General features: G+C 38.3%; 1 protein-coding gene across 1 annotated transcript in view; it reads right to left on the reverse strand.

Moving 5' to 3' along the window:
- Window positions 1–1,942: 1,942 nt before the first annotated feature.
- Window positions 1,943–25,421, reverse strand: part of PRTG (protogenin) — a 141,289-nt gene continuing 117,810 nt past the window's right edge. The window contains exons 16-20 of the mRNA XM_034938804.3: window positions 23,100–23,282; window positions 21,287–21,407; window positions 18,621–18,786; window positions 14,927–15,031; window positions 1,943–14,530 (exon numbers count right to left, since the gene is read on the reverse strand). Coding sequence (XP_034794695.2) covers window positions 14,276–14,530; window positions 14,927–15,031; window positions 18,621–18,786; window positions 21,287–21,407; window positions 23,100–23,282 — 830 coding nt within the window. The 3' untranslated portion in view covers window positions 1,943–14,275. The remainder of the gene's footprint in view (window positions 14,531–14,926; window positions 15,032–18,620; window positions 18,787–21,286; window positions 21,408–23,099; window positions 23,283–25,421) is intronic.

Raw genomic sequence — 25,421 nt, forward strand, 5'->3', positions numbered from 1 at the left:
AGTCTGGTTGAACATATGCAAATCAAAAAACGTAATCCATCACATAAACAGAACCAAAGACAAAAAAACACATGATTATCTCAATAGATGCAGAAAAGGCCTTTGATAAAATTCAACATCACTTCATGTTAAAAACTCTCAATAAAACTAAGTATTGATGGAATGTATCTCAAAATAAGAAGAGCTATTTATGACAAACCCACAGCCAATACCGACTGCAATACCTATTTTTTTTTTTTTTTTGAGACCACTCTCTCGCCCAGGCTGGAGTGCAGTGGCATGATCTCCGCTCACTGCAAGCTCCGCCTCCCAGGTTCGTGCCATTCTCCTGCCTCAGCCTCCCGAGTAGCTGGGACTACAGGCGCCCACCACCACATCCTGCTAATGTTTTGTATTTTTAGTAGATAGTTTTTGTATTTTCAATAGATAGTTTTGTATTTTTAGTAGATAATTTCACCATCTTGGCCAGGCTGGTCTCGATCTCCTGACCTTGTGATCCACTTGTGTCAGCCTCCCAAAGTGCTGGGATTACAGGCATAAGCCACCACGCCTGGCCTCAATTAGGATAATATTTTTGAGGTCATACATGTTGCAGCATGTATCAGAACTTCATTTCTTTTTATGGCTGAATAATATTCCATTGTACGGATATACCACATTTTGTTTATCCATTAATCTATTTATAAATACCTGAGTTGCTTCTACCTTTTGGTTATTTGTGTATATACCTAAGAGTTGAATTGCTGGGTCATATGGTAAGTATTTATTTACATTTTTGAGGAAACCAAACTGTTTTCCACTGTGGTACACCATCTTACATTTCCATAAGCATATGTTGGCACATTCTTACCAACACACTTATTTTTCTTTTCTTTTTTAAAAATTATAGCCCTCCTAGTGAATGTGAAATGGTATTTCATTATAGTTTTGTATTTCCCTAATAATTAAGCATGTTGAGCATCTTTTCATGTGTTTATTGGCCATTTGTATATCTTCTTTGAAAAAATTTTAATTCAACTTTTTTGCCCTTTTTTCATTTGGGTTGTTGGTGTTTTTGTTGTTGAGTTTTAGAAGTTCTTTGTATACTTAAGATATTAAACCATTATCCTATATGATTTGCTATTTCTCCCATTTTGTAGATTGTCTTCTTCTTTTCTTGATGGTATCATTTGATGCATGTAAGTTTTTAATTTTGATGAAGTCCAATTTATCTTTCTTACTTTGGTTGCTTGTCCTTTTGGTGTCAGATCTTAGAACCCATGCTTTCTGACTTTGGTTGCTTGTCCTTTTGGTGTCAGATCTTAGAACTCATTGCCACATCTAAGATCATGAAGATTTATCCCTATATTTTCTTCTAAGAGTTTTATGGTTTTAGCTTTCACATTTAGGTGTTGATCCATTTGAGTTAATTTTAGTACATGGTGTGAGGTAGTGGGTCTAACTTCATTCTTTTTTATTTTTTTGATAGAGACAGGGTCTCACTCTGTTGCCCAAGCTGGAGTGCAGTTGTGCAATCATAGCACACTGTAACCTCAAACTCCTGGGCTCAAACAATCCTCCCACCTCAGCCTTCCAAGTAGCTAGGACTACAGGTATGTGCCAGCACATCTGGTCATTTTTGTAAAATGTTTTTGTAGAGAAAGGGGTCTTTCTATGTTGCCCACGCTAGTCTTGAACTCCTGGCCTCAAGTGATCCTCCCACCTCAATTAATTTTATTCTTTTGCATGTGAAAATCCAGTTGTCTGGCACCATTTATTGAAGAAACTGTTATTTCCCCATTGAATAGACTTTACATTCTTGTCAAAAATCAATTGGCCATAGATATATGGGTTCATTTTTGGTCTCTCAATTCTATTCCATTGGTCTATAGGTCTATCCTGATGCCATTACCACACTGTTTTGATCACTTTAGCTCTGTAGTAAGTTTTCAAGTTGGGAAGCGTGAGTTCTCTGACTTTGTTCTTTTTCAAGATTGTTTAGGCTATTTGGGGTCCCTTCCAGTTCCATATCAATTTGAGGATTGGCTCTTCTATTTCCATAAAAAAGAAAAGCTGTTGGAATTTTGATAGGGATTGCAATGAAATCTTTTTTTTTGAGATGGAGTCTCACTCTGTCACCCAGGCTGCAGTGCAGTGGTGCGATCTCGGCTCACTGCAAGCTCCACCTTCTGGGTTCATGTCATCCTCCTGCCTCAGCCTCCCAAGTAGCTGGGACTACGGGTGCCCGCCACCACGCCTGGCTAGATTTTTGTATTTTTAGTAGGGTCGGGGTTTCACCGTGTTAGCCAGGATGGTCTCGATCTCCTGGCCTCGTGATCCGCCTGCTTCAGCCTCCCAAAGTGCTGGGATTACAGGCGTGAGCCACCGTGCCCAGCAATGAAATCTCAATACTCTAATGTTTTCCTATACATGAACATAGTATATCTTTCCATTTATTTAAGTCTTTAATTTCTACCAGCAATGTTTTGTGGTCTATAGCGTGCAACTTAATCATGTCACTTCATTGGTTAAATTTATGCTTAGGTATTTAATTCTCTTAGATGCTATTGTAAATGAGATTGCTTTCTTAATTTCCTTTTCAGATTGTTCATTCCAAGTTTATAGAAACGGGACTGAGTTTTGTGTGTTGATCTTGTTCCCTGCAACTTTGTTCAATTCCTGGTCATTATGTTTTAAGTGCATGTATTGTAAACAACCTATAGCAAGGTTTTTTTTAATCCAATCTTTAAAGTGGCAGTATTTTACTTTTTTTTGTAACTACAGATATTAATCGTACTTTTCCTACCATATTACTTTTTCCTTTTTTCTCGGGATTATTTTTGCTTCTTTAACTTCTTTCCTGTCTTCTATTTTTTTTTTTTTTTTTTTCACTTTTGAGGCAGAGTCTCACTCTGTAATCACCCTGGCTGGAGTGCAATAGTGCAATCTCGGCTCACTGCAACCTCCGCCTCTCAGGTTTAAGCAATTCTCCTGCCTCAGCCTCCCGAGTAGCTGGAATTACAGGTGCTCGCCATTATGCCTGGCTAATTTTTGTATTTTTAGTAGAGATGGGGTTTCACCATGTTGGCCAGGCTGATCTCGAACTCCTGAGCTCAAGTGATGTGCCCACCTTAGCCTCTCAAAGTGCTGGGATTACAGGCATGAGCCTCCATGCCTGTCCCTGCCTTTTTTTTTTTTTTTTTTTTTTTTGATACACAGTCCCACTCTGTCACCCAGGCTGGCAAGCAGTGGTGCAATCTCGGCTCACTGCAACCTCAGCCTCCTGAGTTCAAGCGATTCTCCTGCCTCAGCCTCCCGAGTAGCTGGGACTACAGGTGCGCATCACCACACCCTGCTAATTTCTGTATTTTTAGCAGAGATGCGGTTTTGCCATGTTGGCCAGGCTGGTCTTGAACTCCTGACCTCAGGTGATAAGCCCACCTCAGCCTCCCAGAGTGCTGGGATTACAGGTGTGAGCCACCTCGCCCAACCTGGACATTTCTTTTAAATGAAATAATACAATGTGTGGTCTTTATTGACTTGAGTTCTTTCACTTAGCATAATGTTTTCAAGATTTATCCATATCATAGCATATATCGGTACCTTATTCATTTTTATGGCTGAATAATATTTCATTGAGTGGATATACCACACATCATTTGTCCATTTATCAGTCAGTAGGTATTTGGATTGTTCTCATTATTTCAGTACTATGCATAATGCTTCTATGAACTTACGGACAAGTTTTTGTGTGAATATATGTTTTCATTTTGCTTGAGTATATATCTAGGAGTAGGATTGCTGGGTCAAATGTTAACTTTGTTTTTGAGAAACTGTTATTTTCCACAGTGGCTTCCCAATTTTTACATCCTACCAGCAACGTATGAGGGTTGTAATTTCTCCACATTCTCACCAGCAGTTACTATCTTTGCTTTTTTTTTGTTGCTTTTTTTGAGGCAAAGGTCTTGCTCTGTTGCCCAGCCTGGAGTGCAGTGGCACAATCTCAGCTCACTGCAGCCTCTGCCTCCCGAATGTAAGCAATTCTTGTGCCTCAGCCTCTCGAGTAGCTGGGATTACAGGTATATACTACCACGCCCAGCTAATTTTTTGTATTTTCAGTAGACACAGAGTTTTGCCATGTTTGCCAGGCTCGTCTTAAACTCTTGTCCTCAAGTGATCCACCCACCTAAGCCTCCCAAAATGCTGGGATTACAGGCGTGAGCCACTGCACCTGGCCTATCTTTTTGATATAGCCATCCTACTGGGTGTGGAGTAGTTATCTCATTTTTTTGTATTTTTGGCTCTTCATTGCTTCTTCCTTCTCCTATCTTCCTTGTGGATTCTATTTCCCTCTTCCTAATGTACATCTTTAATCGTTCACGTACAAGGATGTATTAGTGGTAAATTCTCTTGATCTTCATCCAGATTTAACGCTAACACTTAAATAATAATTTATGTTGATACAGAATTCCATATAGCAGCTTTTTTCCCTTGTGATGTTTTGAAGATATTATCACACCATTTTCTTGTTTTTTTTTTTTTTTTTTTGAGACAGAGTCTTGCTCTGTTGCCCAGGCTGAAGTGCAGTGGCTTGATCTCGGCTCATTGCAAGCTCTGCCTCCCAAATTCAAGCAATTCTCCTGCCTCAGCCTCCCGAGTAGCTGGGACTACAGGAGTGCACCACCATGCCCAGCTAATTTTTGTGTCTTCAGTAGAGACGGGGTTTCACCATGTTGGCCAGGTTGGTCTTGAACTCCTGACCTCATGATCTGCCCACCTCAGCCTCCCAAAGCGCTGGGATTAGAGGTGTGAGCCACCGCGCCTGGCCCACTTTCTTGCTTCTTTTATTGCCGATAAGAAATTTTCTTAGTGCAATCTATATAAAATTTTTTTTTTTTTTTTTTTTGTCTAGCTACCTTTATGTTCTTACCTTGTCTTTCTTGTTCTACAGTTTCACTATAATGTGGCTTGGTATAGACTTACTTTTGTATTTCTACACTGAGGTTTGTGCTTCCTAAATCTGAGGAGGTATGGCTTTCATCATGTAGTAATTTTCCCTTTTGAATATGACTTCTTCTTCATTCTCTTTAGTCTTTCATTTTAAAACAGCTGTCTTAGATCTTTTTATCTGTTTTATATTCTCCATGTTTCTCTCTGTATGCTGCGTTCTAGCTAATTTCCTCATAGCTATCTTCCAGTTTTAGAATATTCTTTGGCTGTTTGATAAATTAAGAGTTTCAAAAATTCAAAAATTATATTTTTTTATTTCTGGAAATTCCATTCATTTATTTTTCTAACTTACTTGTTTTTTATGTAGTTTTTCCCTTCTCATGTTTCAATTCCTTCTTTGATGCTCTCCGCAGTCATCAGAATATCATTTCAAAATGTTACTGCTCTGTTTTTCAGTCCCCATTTCATTCTCAATCCTAGAGATTTTTTAAAAAAAAATAAGAATTCAACTATGTTAAAAAGAAACTTTTTTGGGTCATATTTTATCTGTTATTTCTAGATGGTTTCAGTGGGAAGATTTTCAGGATTTTCTTACCATTTTAAAATTTTAATACTAAAAAAAAAATTTATCCTGATTTAGAATTGTGACTATCAGAGCAAGTCCATACCTTTTGGGCTACCTACTGTTTAACTCCTGAGGTGAGCAACCATCTACTGGGATGGGAACATTGTTATTTCCTTGTTGTTATTAAATAGTAAATGTCAGATGAAAGCAATTCTTAGATACCTTAAATAGGTTCTATTCCTACTTCTTGGAGTGGATTCTATAGTCATCCCAACCCATGATGTGAAAGCCAACCTCCTATAAATGGAAAGTTTTCCTTCTCTATTCCCCCAAAAGAAAACTGAAGAATAAAAGAAAACATGGGTTTGTCTTTTTTAACTAAGGAAAGCTTTTATTTAAATTGTGCAATCAATCAGTATTTAGACAGCAGTTTCATAAACATTTTGGCATTTAAACTTTTATTCATTTTTGGCATGACCTATAGGGTAGTATATAAACTACCCAGTGGGGTGGGGGGAAGTACTAAGCAATATTTACTATGATACTAGAAAAAAAAACAAATCTACATTATTAAACAAACATGTTTTAAGAAGACATTAAAAAGATACATTCAAAATCAAGGCAAACATTTGCTTTCTTCGTGCAATGGCATTCACAGAACTGATCCCCTGAGTCAAGTATAAAATTAATATAGCTCAGCTCTACAGTCCATTAGCAAGTCTACAAATGCTGCCCTTACAAGAAAATGGTATACGGAGTGAAAGGATCCAGAACACCCACAATACAAAATAATTTAACTGGCTCCCACACTTTCATTTAATTCACATCTTTGAAGAAAATAGAAAAAAAAATCATACACACAGACATAAAATTTTGTCCAACAACAGCAACAAGCAGACACATTTTCTTAACATATGTCCTCTACTCTACTGATAGGCTAAGGCAATGTGTGTGTATTCGGGCTTTGCAATTTCCTATTAACAGGCTCAAGTTGCTAATCATCAGTAATAATTTTCATTTGCAAACAAAATAGATATCCAGAATGTGATAACAGGAAACAGAATATTTCAAGGTCAAGATTTGTAATATTTTTGTTTTTAAAGACAGTTCCGTAGAAAAAATAAACTTCTGTAACATAATTTTTTTTTCAGTTGTAAGTCAAGACTATGTCTATATACCATGAACTACTTACAAGCTATGAACTTAAGGAAATCTGCAAAGCTGTTCAGAATAGTATATGGATAAGAAAAAAGGGAAAATATTTCCTCTAAAAAAAGAAGCCAATCATATAATTCTTCCCAACAAACCCTACATATGAAATCGAATAAACCAGAATCAGGTGCCAGTATGTGTTGCCCTATATAAAATGCATTCATTTGGAATAGTTTGCAGAAATATTAAAATACTCCATAATCTTGAAAAAGATCTTTTAGAGAAAAATCCTAAATATGTACTTTTCTCCTCACCCATCTATCCTGCTGGACAGATCTGATTCTCTCTTTAACTCTTTAAAAGCCAACATATATATATATATAAAACTTAAATTGGAGTAAGATGACTTCAAATTTAGTACTTTGAAAGTACAGTCAATTCCCATTTTCTCTTATGATTTTATCCACCTAACATATGAGTGTTTCCATTTCAGCTATATCTTTTACCAACCACTTTCTTCTATTGGTTTTGTGTATGCGTACGGGAGATGCAAACATTTTTCATTTCAACAAAGGCAAAATATAATTGCAAAGGCTGACTTGAAAAGAAAGAGTCTGTAAAATCTTTCACAGCCTCATACAAATGAGTTTCAGATTATGATTATTTACACTTGAATTTTCTCTTAAATTTTCAAAGTACTATTGTTTCATTTTGCACAAAAAAATTATCCTCATTTCATGGATGGAGAAGGCACAGAAACAGTTTAAGAATTTTTGTACCAAACGATTCTCAAAATTGTCAAGATTAGAACTTAGGTGCTCCAAAGCCTAACTTATACTTGTTCTGTTTTATGACTCTCCGTTAACTTTGCTGTCTCCTACATTAATGCAAATAATAAATTAGTTTATATTCATAAAAAATCATGAACTCTTCAGACCTAACAAGAAAGGATTACTGTTTACACACCTGACTTTTTCAAGTCAATGAATTCCTGTTTGGAATATGGGAGCTACAGAAAATTACAAAAGATAAAATGCGATTCTGAAGACATTGTCGAATAAGGAAATGCTTGACTAGAAAAGGACTCTAGAAACCATGCCTACCTTATTTCTAATGTAACTCTAAGTACAAACAGCCTTCAGACACAATTTTAGCTGAGATAAATGGAAGGTTTTGGAGGAGAGAAATTAGGAGATGATAAGGGATGAGTTACAGCCGCCTTAATCCCTCCTGTGAATAAGTGGATTTAAATAAGGTAGTCTTCTCTTTTTTGATTGGTTATTACTCTGTAGAAAGGTTGTTCTGACACAACCTGGCCTTTGTGGATACAAGGAAAAAAAAGTTGTATCTGGTCATACTATGGAAGGCACTATGACCCTGGGTGATTAAATATCTTTTTTTTTTTTTTTTAAGCTGAGACAATGTATCATAGTCCTATACACTTCTGAGTAAGGATTAACTAACTAGGGTTTGTATCTTGCCTAAACCACTCACTAGCTGTGACTTTTGGCAAGAGATCAGGAACCTGTTCCTAATCCTTAAAATGGGGATAATACTTGCTTTACAGAATGTAGCAGCAGTTTGCAGAGATGAACCATGTGCTTGGCACACTGTAGATGCTCAACAAATGGCAAGATATTACTTCCTAGAGTCGGGAGAAGTTGTAAAATGACCAGCTTTCTTATGCTTACTCGGAGTATTATTCTGGCCTTTCTCATAATGGAGACAGCTTTATCGATTTAGTTGAAGAAATGCTGAAAATTGGGGTGGAATTAGACATTATGTTTTAAAGTTCAAAGAGGGCCAGACTTGCGATGATCCAGAAATTAGAAGAAACTAGAGCTTTGAGAACCAGGAAAAGGCCGATTGGAACCAAAAAAGAATGACAAGAAAGATCAAATTTCCTAGGAAATGTATATACATGCTGATGGCATAAGGAGAGGCTCTTGCTGAGAAGGATGGGGAATGTGAGGGTTAATAAAACTGAAAAGCATTCAGTGGCTTGGTGAAGCTGAAGAGAGGAACCAGATTTAAAGGCAGAAAGTTGTGAATGTTGTGAATATGTCATTAAAAGAAAACAAAGAATAAACTTGAGCATGGTCCTGTTCATCACTCTGAGTTCCTGTGTTTTGAGGTCTTCCCCCAACTCTTCCCCAGCAACATAACTACTGAAGAGAAAAGGAGAAAGGGTAACTCTAAGAAGAGTTTTCAATTCTTTTTCTGAATAAATTCCATAAAGTTAGACGCAAATATTTAGGACACCTGCTGATAAACATGAGATGTTATTTTATGAAGCACATATTCAGAAACTTTAAAGATAAATTGTTTCACAAGTATTTTGGAGAGAAAGTTTAGTGTATAATTTTGGTAGGCTACAAGTCAAAGTTTTCATGCTTTTAATCTTTAAAGATCCCCAAGGGGCACATGACCTCAGATTTCCAATCTCTTTAATGCTACAGACATTTTACAGGGATCAGAATTCCACAGAAAGAATGTACCTGTTGTGGGCAAAATACTGGCCACCTACAGAAGTCCATGCCCAAATCCCTGGAACCAGTGAATATGTTACCAAACATAGCAAAAGGAACTCTGTAGATGTGATTAAGTTGAGGAACTTCAGTTAGGGAGATTATCCTGGATTATTTAGGTGGGCTCAATGTGATCACTGGAATCCTTAAACCTAGATAACCTGTATCAGCTGGGGTTGGACAAAGAGAAATGATAATGGAAGGAGCTTCAGAGAGATGCTACATGGCTGGCTTTGAAGATGGAAGGAGGGGTTCCCAGCCTTAAAAAACTAGAAAAGGAAATAGATTTTTCCCTAAAGCCTCAAAAAGAAACAGCCCTGCAAGCGCCTTGATTTTATCCCAGGGAGACCTGTGTTAGACTTCTGATCTGCAGAACTTAAGAAAAATTTGTGTTATTTTAAGCCACCACCTTCATGGTAATGTGTTACAGCAGCAATAGGAAAAATAATACAGTATCTGGTAAAAATACAAGACTGTCATGTTAATCTTAAAAACCATCAACGGCTTAAAAACGGAAATTGAGAAGATTAAAGCCTGAAACATACACATTGCATTAGCCTGTGATCTTATGTCCTGAGCATAAATCAACTTAACACAGAACTCTATGGTTACATTCTTCTAAACATCAATAAAAAAATCACAATTAGACAACTGGTTGTATATGGTGGTCTCCAGAACCTGCTACTCAGTGCTCACAAACTGCAAAGATTATTTTGACTATTAAACCAACAGAATTTTATCAGAGACCCATGTGGCAAATGGTCAGGAAGAAAGTCTGCAAAACACATGTGCAGTCTTAGTGACTGTTTCAATATAACTGGAGTTTTTTTTTACATTCAGTATTCAAAATTTACATTCAGTGAAACAAAAATCTATATAAGTAAACCACTATAGCTACTGCTGAAGTGAAACCACATCTGGGTATTCTTGCATTAAAAAATAAATGATATTTTCAATTCCAAATTCTTGTGACACGATCTGAATTGTTTTCAAAGGTGTCTGCATAAGAACTTGAACAATGATCCTGGGTTGTCAACCATGAGCACATTTCTGGCAGAAGTCCTTAACAAAGCCAAGACAAACTGATGCAAACCTCTGTCATTGTTCCCAATGTTGGCATTGCTCGTTTCAAGCACAGACAAAAGTATAGCATTTGACACTAAGAATCTAATTTCTTTGGTATGGCAAAACTGATTTTTAAAAGTCACTTAATGGATAAAGCTGTATTTTTACTTTTAGGCTAATCAAAATATAAAACCCCAGATTTCATTAAAAATTTTTTCCCTTCACCCAAGGTTCCATTAAAGTTTGAAAACTGAGCTCCTTTGGTGCAATGCAAACATTTCAATTTAACAACTCTAAATTCCAATCTCACACCTTTAAAGAGCACATCTATCAAAGCATAGCCCACTTAAAGAATGACATGATTTGTTTGCCTCTTACATCCTTAGAGATGAAAAGCATCCCTATTATTAAGGGACTGCCTCAAGCTGTCTGAGCTAACCAGGTAATGCTTAAAGCAGGAAGAGAACTATACAGGCTAATTCAGAGATACCATAATACTCTGCAACATAAAAGCTTGCTGATATTTCTGTTGACATTTCACACTCAAGGTGCTTTGGAAAGTATCACATCATTTGGCAAAAACATCATGTGGCTGAATCGCAGATTAAATGGAAAGTCCTCATGCATGTTATTTGTATACAGACTGGGTTCCGAAGAGACATGTTTGGTTTAACATAAAAACAAGAAACAACAGTTTAATGTACAACTATATTTGCCTATATGCGGAGGTAACCTTAAATATCTTTGGTTTTTTTCTTTTTAATTTGCTGATAAAAAGTACTTGAATAAAAACACTGATAAATACCAATATAATTGTATTGCTTTTAATTATGTAAACTTAGCCCTTTGATATTTTTTGCTACTAAAGCTAGATTCTCTATCGGCCTCTAAATAAATTTATTTCAAATCTGCTCATCTTTACTTACTTACAGGCTAACCTATACATCTTAATGGTCTTTGGTATGAAAATACTGATGAGCAGTATCTTGTAATATTTGGCATAAAAATGACATGCAGGTATCAGTTCTTACAGCAAATACATCTTTGGAAAAGAAAATAGTTACCATTTGCATATTAGCCTCTTTGAAGTACAATACCATGAAGTAATACCACTATGAAAAATGAGTGAAAATCTTCACATTTCAATTACAATTTCATACTTAAGACTTCAAAGAAGCTTGCTTTGGTCAAGTAAAAAGAAGTCTTTGCTGTATTACTAAATATCTTATTCAATGAGACCAAAGTATCTATTTTTGGTAAAAAAAAAAAAAATTTTCTCTCCAACAAGTAGTTTCAACAATATAAAAATACTTTAATACTGTATAGTTGAAGATTTACTCGCTGAAGAAAAAACTATACCTGAAATTCTTTGGAACGATCTGCTGGTAAAGAAAGTATTACAACTTATTTTAAATGCTCTGGTAACAATAAGGTAGTTAACATTCCTAATCTATTTAACTACAACAATCAATATAAACGCTATTGTTTTGGGTTAGTAACTACTTGTGTAAGTTTCATATCTATAAATGCTTCTAGTTAATTCAATTTGGGGGGAATTATAATCAAAATTTTATTTTCTACTGAAAATTCTTTGGTATCAGGATTATTATGAAAAAGTCCGTATAAGAACAAAATGAAAAGGTAAAAAATGTACTGGTAAATAATTATCAAATAGTTATAGCCTAAAGTTCTATTGTAACTATAAGCCTATTCATCAAAAACCAAACAAACAAAATACTTTCCTCAAGGACTTAAGCCCGTCTTTTTAGCCATTTAAAACCATTCGAATTCATGTAGTCCTAGACACATCTTCCATAACCATGATGGATGATGTTTCAGCTTTAGATTTTGTTTGCCTTTTAATGAAAGCTTAAAAATAAAATGATCTCACTGTACTTAATTTTAGATACTGATAAAAGTTGGCCCTATATACTTCTACTTACGAACCACAAAGCGCTATACCCTGTCAATCTGCCCATGCTTCCATGAGGCAGCTCAAAAGTAACAAAATGTTCCCTGAGTACAGGAAAAAAAATAACACTAGAATAACTTTAAAAGGAGGTAGTATAAAACAGGAGCTATAAAGGCAGGAGCAGCATTTTTCCTTGCTGCAGACTGTTCACCTAAAGCTCTGCTTTTTTGTTTGTTTTGTGATGAATTCCGTACTTAGATAACTAACTGGGGGACTCTGAGTTTAGTTCAGAAGTGGTTGCTGGCATTGAACTTTAGTCTTAATCACATCCAGTTTGGCACAAAATTACAGATTTAAAAAAATTAAAAATGTTATATCTACAGTCATTAGACTAGCAGATGATGCTGGGACTATTATCCGCTAATATTACTTTGATTTTAGAACATCAGTGAACATGACCCTGCCTCCTCTAGGAACAAAGCATTTCAAGTGTAAACCCATTATGATTACTTTTAAAATGAGAAACAAAAGTCACTTCCAGAAAATTTGAAAAAATACTTTTAAAAGGATATGGGACCCCTTCTCTACACGCGTTTAGTTCTTTATCCTCTCCCACTGCTCGGCACCTAGGTAACTGTCTCATGACGGAGAAAAGGCCTATGTTATGCAGCTGAGTAGCTGATTTCAAACCTGCAAGAGGATTAACTCACTCCTGGAGTCAGCATTCCTCATTCACAGCATTGACACTGAAGGAAGATTAAGTAGATACCATATTCTCTAAAGAATTCAAGAAAACACAAGTAGGGTGGTAGAACTCTGAATATTTATCCCTAAACAAAACCTGCACTTAAAAAAAAATGCCTTGGTAAGATACTATACATCAAAATAGTTACTGATAAAATCCAAGAAACTCTTAAGGCAACTTTTTGTACTCCTGTTCCTAAACAATTTCATGAATATTTAAAAGGTATAAGGCAAAGAATTTCGTTATACTGAAAGGCACTGTTACCATAATAACTTCATTTTACTGCCTACTGTTGCATTTACCTTCATTCTTAATAGTTCATGAAATTTCTTCACTCCTTTAAGCCAAACTGGGATTTAAAAAAAGAAAAAAAAACACCTTAACCCATTTTCTTTAAAAATTCATATTCTGCATGGGGTTTTGCAACTAATACTGGCAAAGTTGAAGATGCTTTGCAAACTAGACAGTGCAGCCTTTGGCCAACTGTCAGGCAAAGGGGAAGGTAGAAAAGGCACAGTTCTGGGCAGCTTGAGGTTTGGGATATAGGAGATAAAGCACTCAGACTCTAATGCCCAAAACATAAAGGCCTTTTAAGCAAAATGATCCCTACCTGGTATTGAATAGTTCTGTTCTCAAAAGAAATATACTTTCTTGTTTTGGTCATTCGTTAGAAGAAATAGCCCCACTTTTCCTCTTCTCAGTGGTTTAACGGTCCTCACAGCCAGAGGTATGAACTTATCCAAACCATGCAGATGTCATAGTTTCTTTTTTTAAAAAAATCAGAGCTTCAGATAAACATTCTTACTCATCTACCTATATGACTCCTTTGATCACACACATTACACATACAGCAATGAAAACACAATACTACTAGGAAGTATCATTGGTTATGTAGCTGAGATAAACTATAACAACATATGAGGTAACAAAGTTGTCTTCAGAGTTTGCCGGGAGGCAAACTGAGGTAGATAGTCAGCAAAGGGGCTTTCAAAAGTCTTCCCTTTGCTCCAGTGATATATTTTATAATCCAGTCAAACATCTCGACCGTTCTTTCACATTGCTGACAATGAAACATTCAAATTACACAAGTTTAAAAATAAAAAACAAAACACATTCAAAAAAAGCTAAAATACCCCATAAAGATATCAAGATTTTCACAAAAGGCTTTGGCTCCCTGTTCATTGTCCTTCGAACAGACTTAATGGTGAGAATACCTGAGCATGGCCGTCTAGACTGGAAAATCATTTTTATCAAAGCATAGCATGGCAGATGGCGGCTGCAGAACTAAGGAGGAAGTCTGCTCACTAACGGATGACACAGCAGGGTCTTCACACTTCCTCATTGTGGAATCTCCACCTGAATCACTGCCAGTGAAAGAATCAGAGGTTGGGGGGTATGGTACTTATAACTGAGGACAGATGTATCTCATCGTTGGACTCATGAGAGAACCGCCCAGAATCCCCAGTCTCATGGCTGCCTTCACTATTTGCTGAATGTTCTGTATCAGTTGCAACACCAAAGGGTCTTGAGAAGCTGGTTGTCTGACCTGGGGAGCTAGGGGAGTCTTCATCACTGATTAATACAGTGGTGCCTGGCTGGTAAAAGCAGACTGCTGGAGTAAATCTTCTTTGAGGCTAGGCAAAAAAAGATAAGATGGCAATGAGATACCAGACTGATCAAATCCATGAGCAAAAGCTCATCAGGTCCCCACAGACAGGTGGGAGCACATCAGCATTACCCATGGCAAGCGAAGTGTCAAAAGCTTCTTCAGTGCTTCTGATGCACGCTCCTGCTCCTATCCCTTTCCTCACTGACCCTACTCCCCACTGAAAACCACAGCTCTGATGACTATTCCAACTTCTGTTATCATTCACCTCGCTCTCCACAGAGCCATGCCCCAAATTAATAAAATCACAGCCATGAAGAACACAGAAAATTAAAATAAAGCATGAATTCACATTTTCCTCTTTTTAAATCATCATTTCATATATCACGCATTGCCAAAAATTTTTCTCATTTAGATAGGTTACCTGCTCAACTTGTATCTTCTTTGAGTCTTGGAAAAAAAACCATTTTTTCTTAGAGTTGTTTTTAATTATAGGACCATAGCTATTAATTATCAGGTCAGTTCCTCCCTGAGGAAATAAAAGAGGGGAAATGTAAAATATCCTGGTATCACAGATTTCACTTTATCACAAGTAGTGCATACTTTAACTTTTACTATATGCTTCACATTTCCCTTTTCATTTTTATTTTATTTTAGATTGAGGGAGTACATGTGCATGTTTGTTACATGAGTGGGGTACATATTGTGTGGTAGTGGGGACTGGGCTTCTAATGTACTCATTACCCAAATAGTAAGCATTAGTACACAAAATGCTTAAATGTTAACAAAAATGATAATAGATGTGATCATTTCTTCTTTAAAACAGGCAGTACGGCTGGGCACAGTGGCTCACACCTGTAACCCCAGCACTTTGGGAGGGCAAGGTGGGTGGATCATGAGGTCAGGAATTCAAGGCCAGCCTGGCCAAGATGGTGAAACCCCGTCTCTACTAAAAATACAAAAATTAGCCAGGCATGGTGGCAGGCGCCTGTAATCCCAGCTCCTCAGGAGGCTGAGACAGAGAATTGCTTGAACCCAGGAGGGAGAGGTTGCAGTGAGCTGAGATCAAGCCACTGCACTCCAGCCTGGGCAACAGAGCAAGTCTCCGTCTCAAAAAAAAAAAAACAAAAAAACAAAAAAACAAAATAGGCCAGGTGCGGTGGCTCACGCCTGTAATCCCAGTACTTTGGGAGGCTGAGGCGGGCGGATCATGAGGTCAGGAGATCTAGACCATCCTGGCTAACACAGTGAAATCCCGTCTCTACTAAAAATACAAAAAAAAATTAGCTGGGCATGGCAGCGTGCGCCTCTAGTTCCAGCTGCTGGGGAGGCTGAGGCAGGAGAATGGTGTGAACCCGGGGCCGAGATCGCGCCACTGCACTCCAGCCTGGGTAACATAGCAAGACTCTGTCTCAAAAAAACAAAACAAAACAAAACAAAACAAAACAAACAAACACAAAACAGGTAGTACAACATAGTCAAGGTATTTGTTAGTGGTCAAAACAATATAATAGGTTTATTTTTAAGCTTATACATAAAATATATATTCCAAAACACATTAAGATACATATATATGTGCTATATATTCCAAAACTTATTTTCAAATGGTATAGCAAGCAAAAAGTATACAAAGATACAAAATTATGATATTAACAATTATTAATTTGTATATTCAGTACATTATTCTCTCAACCTTTCTGTATGTTTGAAAATTTTAAAAAGCAGATGGGGATAAACAAACCATAATGAACCCACATATGATCAACAAAATGACATCAGATGGAGTATCAACTCTAGGGCTAACCCAAGGGAATTAAGAGAGACACTCTCCAAATGCGTGCCTCTCCTTCACTTCAGGCCTCTACCTCTCTGCTCCTTTCACTTTAGTTTCTTTTTTCCCTACATCATCCTCCCCACTCTGCTTCTCTCCTAACCTCTCTCATATCTACTTCCAAACTAGTAATAATACAATCACAGTTACATATTAGTACTTGTTTTGTTTGTTTTTTTTTTTTTGAGACAGAGTCTCGTTCTTGTTGCCCAGGCTGGAGAATATGGCGCGATCTCGGCTCATTGCAACCTCTGCCACCTGGGTTCAAGCAACTCTCCTGCCTCAGCCTCCCGAGTAGCTGGGATTACAGGCATGCGTCATCACACCCAGCTAATTTTTTTTTTTTTTTTGAGACAGTCTCGCTCTGTCACCCAGGTTGGATTGTAGTGGCACAATCTCAGCTCACTGCAAGCTCCGCCTCCCGGGTTCACACCATTCTTCTGCCTCAGTCTCCCGAGTAGCTGGGACTACAGGCGCCTGCTACCATGACCCGCTAATTTTTTTTTTTTTTAATTTTTAGTAGAGACGGGGTTTCACCATGTTAGCCAGGACGGTCTCGATCTCCTGACCTCGTGATCCACCCGCCTTGGTCTCCCAAAGCGCTGGGATTACAGGCGTGAGCCACCGCGCCCGGCCACACCTGGCTAATTTTTGTATTTTTAGTAGAGCTGGGGTTTCTCCATGTTGGTCAGGCTGGTCTCGAACTCCCGACCTCAGGTGATACGCCCACCTTGGCCTCCCAAAGTGCTGGAATTACAGGCGTGAACCACCGCACTTGGCCTGTATCAGTACTTTTGAAGCTCCTTTAAAAGTTTTAGGTTCTAATGTTTTAGATTAATTTGAAATAAGTTGAATGGCTTAATTTGTATTGAAAAGTAAAACCTAAATTAGGCTGCAAACAAAAAAAAGAGAAATAGCAAATATTCATTTATTCATATTTACCTATAATACGTATTGTATACAATGCTGTACTAGATACAAGTAAATTACATCTGTTGAATATAATTCATAAAATTTAGTATCAAAACTGCCTGAAATTTTGTTATACTTCTGTTATTCTAAATTTTAGGAAAGGATAAAGGAAAAATAATTTATAACAGGGTTTGGCAAACTTTTTCTGTAGAGGGCCAGATCGTAACTATTTTAGGCTTTGTAGGCCACATATGGCCTGTGTCCTATCATCATCATCTTGGATTTTTTTTTTGTAAACAACCTTTAAAAATGTAAAAAACAGCTGGGCACGGTGGCTCACACCTGTAATCCCAGCACTTTGGGAGCCCAAGGCGGGCAGATCATCTGAGGTCAGGAGTTCGAGACCAGCCTGACCAACACGGTGAAACCCTATCTCTACTAAAAATACAAAATTAGTCAGGCATGGTGGCGCATGCCTGTAATCCCAGCTACTCGGGAGGCTGAGGCAGGAGAATCGCTTGAACCGGGAGGCGGAGGTAGCAGTGAGCCGAGATCGTACCACTGCACTACAGCCTGGGCAACAAGACTGAAACTCCATCTTAAAAAAAAGTAAAAAACAGTCTTAGCTCAGAAGGTAGCCAAACAAAAACAGGCCCCAGTCTAGCCTGGGTGGGACTGTTTGCTGACAACTGATTTATAGCACATTGGTTGTGGGAGCTATTCCAACAACGTACAATATCTAAAGTTGTAATGTGACTAAAAATAATTTTAAAAGTTATTGTTCACAATGCTTACAACAGCACTATTATTATATATACTGAAAAGGACATGAAGTAACTTCTTCCAATGGTGTTTCTCTATAACTTTCTTCAGCCATAAAACGAAGGATCTTGAGGCACCTATTTAGATGCTCTATATTTTTAAAAATGGCATTCATACGTGGGATGTTCTGATAAGCAATTAAGTTCAACAATCAGCCAAACTAAGTCAAATGGATTAACAAAAAGGTGACCACCCAGTAAATACAGGTCAGTCCAAATTATAGTAAATATAGACTAATGACCATGGAGTCCTTGGTTAAGACAACTTCACTCCATATAATCTCATCTAACTGAGATTATATGTTGGAATATAATATAAATGAGATTATATTATATGCCATACATTATGGCATCTTTCTCACCTTTTATCTATCCTCACCTTTTTCCCCCTAAATATTTTATGTAAGGAATGATCTGGGTAAAATTTCAATATTTCATTAATAAGAGTATTGGTATAATACATTCAACATACAATTTTGGGGGAAGTACATGTTACACACACAGGGAGGAGGAATGGAAGAACGGCTTATGCAGCAAATCCCGCAGCTCAGTACCTTTGCATCAATGAAGCTGTTTGGCATGATCATTGGCATTAAAGATTCTTCATTTCCTACAGCTCCTTCCAGGTTCTTTCCTACCTCATTTCCACTAGCTAAGGAGGCACTGGTACGAGGTAACTGTTGAGTTCCATTCTGTGCCGTCTTGGAAGCAGATGATTTCCTAAAACATTGGCAAGAAGAGGAAGTCTTCTAATTTCATAGAAGATGCAGGCAAATGAACCACCTGGCCTATCAACAAAACTTTGTAAGCAATGAAGTTCTTTAATACCCATTTCTCAAATATTTTTAGAATCGAGTGTTAGATTTTAACTTACTGCTGCAAACTTTTATTATTTGAAGAGGCATCTTTCTTTCTTTTTGCCTCGCTGTCTACTTCATCTAAAATTACTCTCTACAATTATTGTTGCTTATTAATAATTTGTGCAGAAATTATAATTTTTAACTTATATTTTCCCCTTAAGGTCTGAGGATTATTACACTAGCATAACAATTCACTTTCCAATTAATGATGGTAAATTTAGAGTAGTACTTCAAGATTTAGGCAGTACTAAATGTGCATAAATGTGCATAAATATTTTATTTAAAAATTCTTAAAGTGAGAAACTTGGACAATAAAACTAAGGCAATTCAATACACATAAAAATGTTAGAACTATTTCATTAACATAATGTTTTGAGTAGTATGTTTCCATGTAGAGCTACAAAACATATAAACTGAAAAATCTATGCTAATGGAGGGAGTCTAATGACGGGGATTACCTAAAACAACGTGTATTTGACGTTGATTTTTTTTTAATTCAAAAAAATAGCCTTAATAAAGGAAAACAAAACCCAAAATATAAAAGGCTAAAAATAGACAAGTTCACTGAATGCAAGTTACTGCTAAAAATTTAGCCAAAGTCAATCCATAGATGAGATTGCATGACAGAGTTTATAGACACTCAATCCGTGTTTATTACATTTGTTTTAACCCTTGTCTAGAGAATCCCACCATATGTCCCGTGGTGTTCTCAGCGACTCAGGCATTTCAGGCACTGTTACTGAAACAGAAAATATTCCAGATAGTAAGAAAAAGCAATCTTCTTGTAAACATGATTAATTGTGTTTTCTTTTTTTTTTTTTTAGACAGGATCTCTCACTCTGCTGCCCAGGCTGGAGTGCAGTGCTACGATCATAGCTCACTGTAACCTCAAACTCCTGAGCTCAAATGATCTTCCTACCTGAACCTCCTAAGTAGCTAGGACTACAGTCACATGCCCACTATGCTCAGCTAATTTTAACTTTTTTTTTTTTGAGATGGAGTATCGCTCTGTCGCCCAGGCTGGAGTGCAGTGGCACGATCTCGGCTCACCGCAAGCTCCCCCTCCCGGGTTCATGCCATTCTCCTGCCTCAGCCTCCCGAGTAGCTGGGATTACAGGCGCCTGCCACCACACCTGGCTAATTTTGTATTTTTAGTAGAGACAGGATTTCTCCATGTTGGTCAGGCTGGTCTTGAACTCCCGACCTCAGGTGATCCACTCACCTCGGCCTCCCAAAGTGCTGGGATTACAGGCGTGAACCATTGCACCTGGCCTAACATTTTTTGTAGAGATAAGATCTCACTATGTTGCTTAGGCTGGTCTGAAACTCCTGGCCTCAAGGGATCCTCCCACCTTGACTTCCCAAAGGTCTGGGATTACCAAGGTGTGATTACCACCATGCCCGCACAAGTGTGCCATTATTATTATTTTTAAACCAAAGGATATTCTTTCTGTTTCTCAAAATACTAAGAAAATGAGGATACTAGGCCGGGCGCGGTGGCTCACGCCTGTAAATCCAGTACTTTGGGAGGCCAAGGCGGGCAGATCATTTAGGGTCAGGAGTTTGAGACCAGCCTGGCCAACATGGTGAAATCTACTAAAAATACAAAAATTAGCCAGGCGTGGTGGCAGGCGCTTCTAATGCCAGCTACTTGGGAGGCTGCAGCAGGAGAATGGCTTGAACCCAAAAGATGAAGGTTGCAGTGAGCTGAGATTGTGCTACTGCACTCCAGCCTGGGCGACAGAATGAGACTTTGTCTCAAAAAAAAAAAAAAAGGACACTAGTCCTCATTTAAGAATATTGGCATTAGCGTTGGCTGGGAGCAGTGGCTGACACCTGTAATCTCAGCACTTTGGGAGGATGAGGCGGGCAGATCACAGATCATGAGGTCAGGAGATCGAGACCATCCTGGCTAACACGGTGAAACCCCATCTCTACTAAAAATACAAAAAAAAAAAAAATTAGCTGGGTGTGGTGGCGGGCGCCTGGAGTCCCAGCTACTCGAGAGACTGAGGCAGGAGAATGGCATGAACCTAAGAGGTGATGCTTGCAGTGAGCCGAGATTGCGCCACTGCACTCCAGCCTGGGCGACAGTGTGAGACTCCGTCTCAAAAAAATAAAAGAAAAGAAAAAAGAAAAAAAAAGAATATTGGCATAATGTTTTCAAACAGCAAGAAAATAATCTCCCTCTAAAATGAGCACATTTCTATAGCTGTAAGAACTCAGGGAACAATACTGCACATTTATTTTAAAGTAGGAAATCCCAGTTACTCTAAAAGGCACTTGACTTTCATTTGTTTCCTGTGGCTACCGTAATTTAAATGTTTTTTACCTCAACATCTCTAGCAATGGAAACACACCTGGCTTTACTTCGGTATATCAAGATGAGAACACAGATGAGGATGCAGGTCAAGGCTATGCCAACACCTACAGCAATGCCAGTCATTGATTTTTGGTCCAGATGGTAATATCCTGAATAAACTAGAAGGGAAAACACATTTACTCAGAATCAATCAGAAAAATAAATTATTCAATTTATAATTCTCAGGTACTTGCTTTTCCAAAATTTTTCTTTATCTCATAGGAAAAGTTTTGACATTGTCAACATCAAAGCAGAAAGGACACACAGTAATCTTTAATCAGTGATTTCAGAGACAGATTTATCTTCCAATATTAAAGTTTTTTTTTTTTTTTTTTTTTTGAGACGGAGTCTCGCTCTGTTGCCCAGGCTAGTGCAGTGGCGCAATCTCGGCTCACTGCAAGCTCCAACTCCCGGGTTCATGCCATTCTCCTGCCTCGGCCTCCCGAGTAGCTGGGACTACAGGCACCCACCACCAATGCCCAGCTAAGTTTTTTTGTGTGTGTGTATTTTTAGTAGAGTTGGGGTTTCACCGTGTTAGCCAGGATGGTCTCGATCTCCTGACCTCGTGATCCGCTTGCCTCGGCCTCCCAAAGTGCTGGGATGACAGGCGTGAGCCACCACGCCTGGCCCAATATTAAAGATTTTAAATGAGTTTTAGATATATTATTACAGCAATCATGAACATCAATTCATAATTTATAAAACAGGTACAAAACATAGATGTTCCTTGATAGACCCAAGAACAGATTTTATGTCATGCCTTAAAAGCAGATCTGCATGTTGAAGATTAGTTTTCCATTTACATACACTAAAGCAGGGCTTCTCAAACTTTCATGTGCCTGTGAGTCACTAGGGATTATGTGGAAATGCCGACTCTGACTCACTAAGTCTGGGGTGGGGCCTGTGATTCTGCGAGTCTACGGAGCTCTCAGGTGATGCCATGCTGCTGGGCTCTAGACTACTTTGAGTGGCAAGGTATTTGAGAAGCCAATATGAGCCTTGCTTTCCATTTCCCCTGATAACATGGTAGCTACGATGGCTACCTCCTTCCTGTTCTTAAAACTGACTGCCCTGTCCTGCTCTTTTCCTCTCTCATTCTCTTTCTAACACACACACACCCCTGGCACCGAATGACCATTCTCTGTGAAGCTACGAGCCCTTAATCCTGCCCTGAGTTCAGCTGGCATTTCCTCCATTTAGAGCAGCCCCTCTTCTCCACAAGCCTACTCCCCCAGAGAGGAGGCAAAGGCAGTGTCCAGTCCTGTGCTACAGGGGGCACCAGCTTTCTTGAGAACACATGGACAGCTGTGATGAGTAGTGTAAGGGTAGCTCTTTAAAGATATTTTTTCCAATTGCTTTTCTGGAGACAGAGAGGGAAAAAAAAAAAAAAAACTTTCTTTCCAGAAAGGCTGTTTCTCTGTGGTGAAAACTCTTAATGAAAACCATGCTCTCTTCTTAACTTGAACACCACAACCACCACCGCTGTTTATTTCTGTGAAACCTCCCAGGAAGCCCACTCCTACCAGTTCATGGCTGATGTGGCTCCTCTGTCTTGGTGGATGCACAGCTGGGAGAAGAAGTAACTGGAAACGGTGATTTCAAAACTGCAGTTGATTCTGAGATAATTTTGCCTCCTTCTAGGAGTATGAGGAAAAGCCATGCAACTCTATAACATCAGAAGCTCATCAGCAACAACTTACGGAACTGAGAGCCAGTTTAGGGATACAGCAATTGTAGGAGCAGAAATAACGTGTAAGGAAGAACACTTTTTTTCTTAAGAAAAATCACAGTGACTATGGCAGTATACAGACCTTTGGCATCAGCAGAATCTAAACGCTTGGGCCTCTGATTTGATTCAGAGGTTTCCTTTGGAAGTACTGCCAGCTCCACAGAATTTGAAAAGGGTCCTTCTCCCACCTCATTGGATGCAGATATCTTGACAATGTACACATTTCCTGCTACCAAGTTTTCTAGCAAAGCCATGGTTATTGCCCCTAGAAATACATCAATTACAAATTAAGTGAACATTTATCTTTTATTCTTTCACTCATATTATACAAACACATTTCTTTATTTTTAAAAATATTTTTCTGATTATAAAGACACATATTGTAGAACATTTAGAAAATAAAAATATAAATAAAATTACAGTCTTTCATTGTTAACATTTTAGTGTATTTTGTGTGTGCATACGTGAATATTTGTGAATATATATTTACTGCATGAATTTTTATATATTAGAGATTTCACTTAACATTGTAGTATGTACATTTCCCCAATATAATCCTTTTCTGTAATTCTATTTTAGGAGTTCTTAAAAACAGTAAACATTTTTGTTTGGCTTTGTATATATATATATGTGTGTGTGTGTGTGTGTGTGTGTGTTAATGTTTTACTCTTTACATAGATATGAATACAAACAGAATTTAGGACATTTTATTATGGAACATTTGAAACATGCACACGAAAATAATGGTATAATGAACCCAGATTCAATAATTATACTCTTATTTTTTAGAGACAGGGTCTTGCTACATGGCCCAGACTGGACTGGAACTCCTGGGCTCCCCAGTAGTTGGGACTATGGGCACACTCCACTGTGCCAAGCTTTCAATGATTATAATTGGATTTTTAAAAATCCAGTGCAAGAATCTTTTTTTAATTGGGAGTGTTTATGGTAATAGCTGTGACAGGTAATCCTGTTCTCCCTTCCTAAATTAGAACATGATTATTTTTGAAAGCATGAATATATTTTTACTGGCCTAATTTTTTTTTTTTTTTTTTTTTTTTAGATGGAGTCTTGCTCTGTCGCCAGGCTGGAGTGCAGTGGCATGATCATGGCTCACTATAACCTCCACCTCCTGGGTTCAAGCAATTCTCCTGCCTCACCCACCTGAGTAGCTGGGACTACAGGCACCCACCACCACACCAGGTTAATTTTTTTTTTTTTTTTTTTGAGACGGAGTCTCACTCTGTCGCCCAGGCTAGAGTGCAGCGGCACGATCTTGGCTCACTGTCAGCTCCGCCGCCCAGGTTCACGCCATTCTCCCGCCTCAGCCTCCTGAGTAGCTGGGACTACAGGCGCCCGCCACCATGCCTGGCTAATTTTTTATATTTTTAGTAGAGATGGGGTTTCACCGTGTTAGCCAGGATGGTCTCGATCTCCTGCCCTCGTGATCTGCCTGCCTCGGCCTCCCAAAGTGATGGGATTACAGGCATGAGCCACCACGCCCGGCCAATTTTTTTTGTATTTTTAATAGAGATGGGATTTCACCAGGTTGGCCAGGCTGGTTTTGAACTCCTGACCTCAAGTAATCTGCCCACCTCGGCCTCCCAAAGTACGAGGATTACAGGTGTGAGTCACCGCACCCAGTCTGGCCTAATTATTGTCACAGATTCAAGATAAACAGGGAAGAAAATGCACAGTTACGCAGGAACCTCAGAGTACTGAAGACAGGTCTCAGATTAAACTATCAAAATCACCACCAGCAATCTGTGTAAGATCTACTTCTCTTCATAAGCAATTATCATTTGAATTTATACATGACATTTGATATCTAAAGGTATTTTCTCTGTTGCATGACTGATAAGAAAGATTCCTATTTGGACACTGCCATTTCTTAGGTGTCTTTCTGTCCTTGTTCTGCCACTGCACCAAAGTATTTCCCTTACAAAAAAATTCCTACCCTAGGAATTAATTCTAGTGCTAAAAGTGTAATAGAAATTCAACCAGAAAGTTGTTTCAGCACTATGTTTGTGGGTGGATATGCACAGGGAAATCTAGCTTTCCTGTGCTGATTTCATCTCATTTTTTCCTGACTCAGGGCAACCTTACAATAGCTTCAAAGAGTTTACAATAGTTTGTGACAGTTGCCTCCTGGCCAAAGGTACCTACTCCAGTGCACTTGCTGGAATATATTTCATTAGGCAAATGAAACATGGGGTGATCATAAAGCTGAGGTCATGAGACGGAGGCCATCTCTGCAGGTCACACGGTGTGAGGCAGCCAAACCTCCAGCAGCGATGCCAGGAGCCAGAACACAACTTGTTTTCATGTTCTCTGGTTTCAGCTTGGCCTGAAGAGAGTGTGAGCTACTTGAGTACACAACTGTTCAATAAACAAAGTGACCCCT

This window comes from Pan paniscus, chromosome 16, assembly GCF_029289425.2.
Source record: "Pan paniscus chromosome 16, NHGRI_mPanPan1-v2.0_pri, whole genome shotgun sequence".
NCBI lineage: Eukaryota > Metazoa > Chordata > Mammalia > Primates > Hominidae > Pan > Pan paniscus.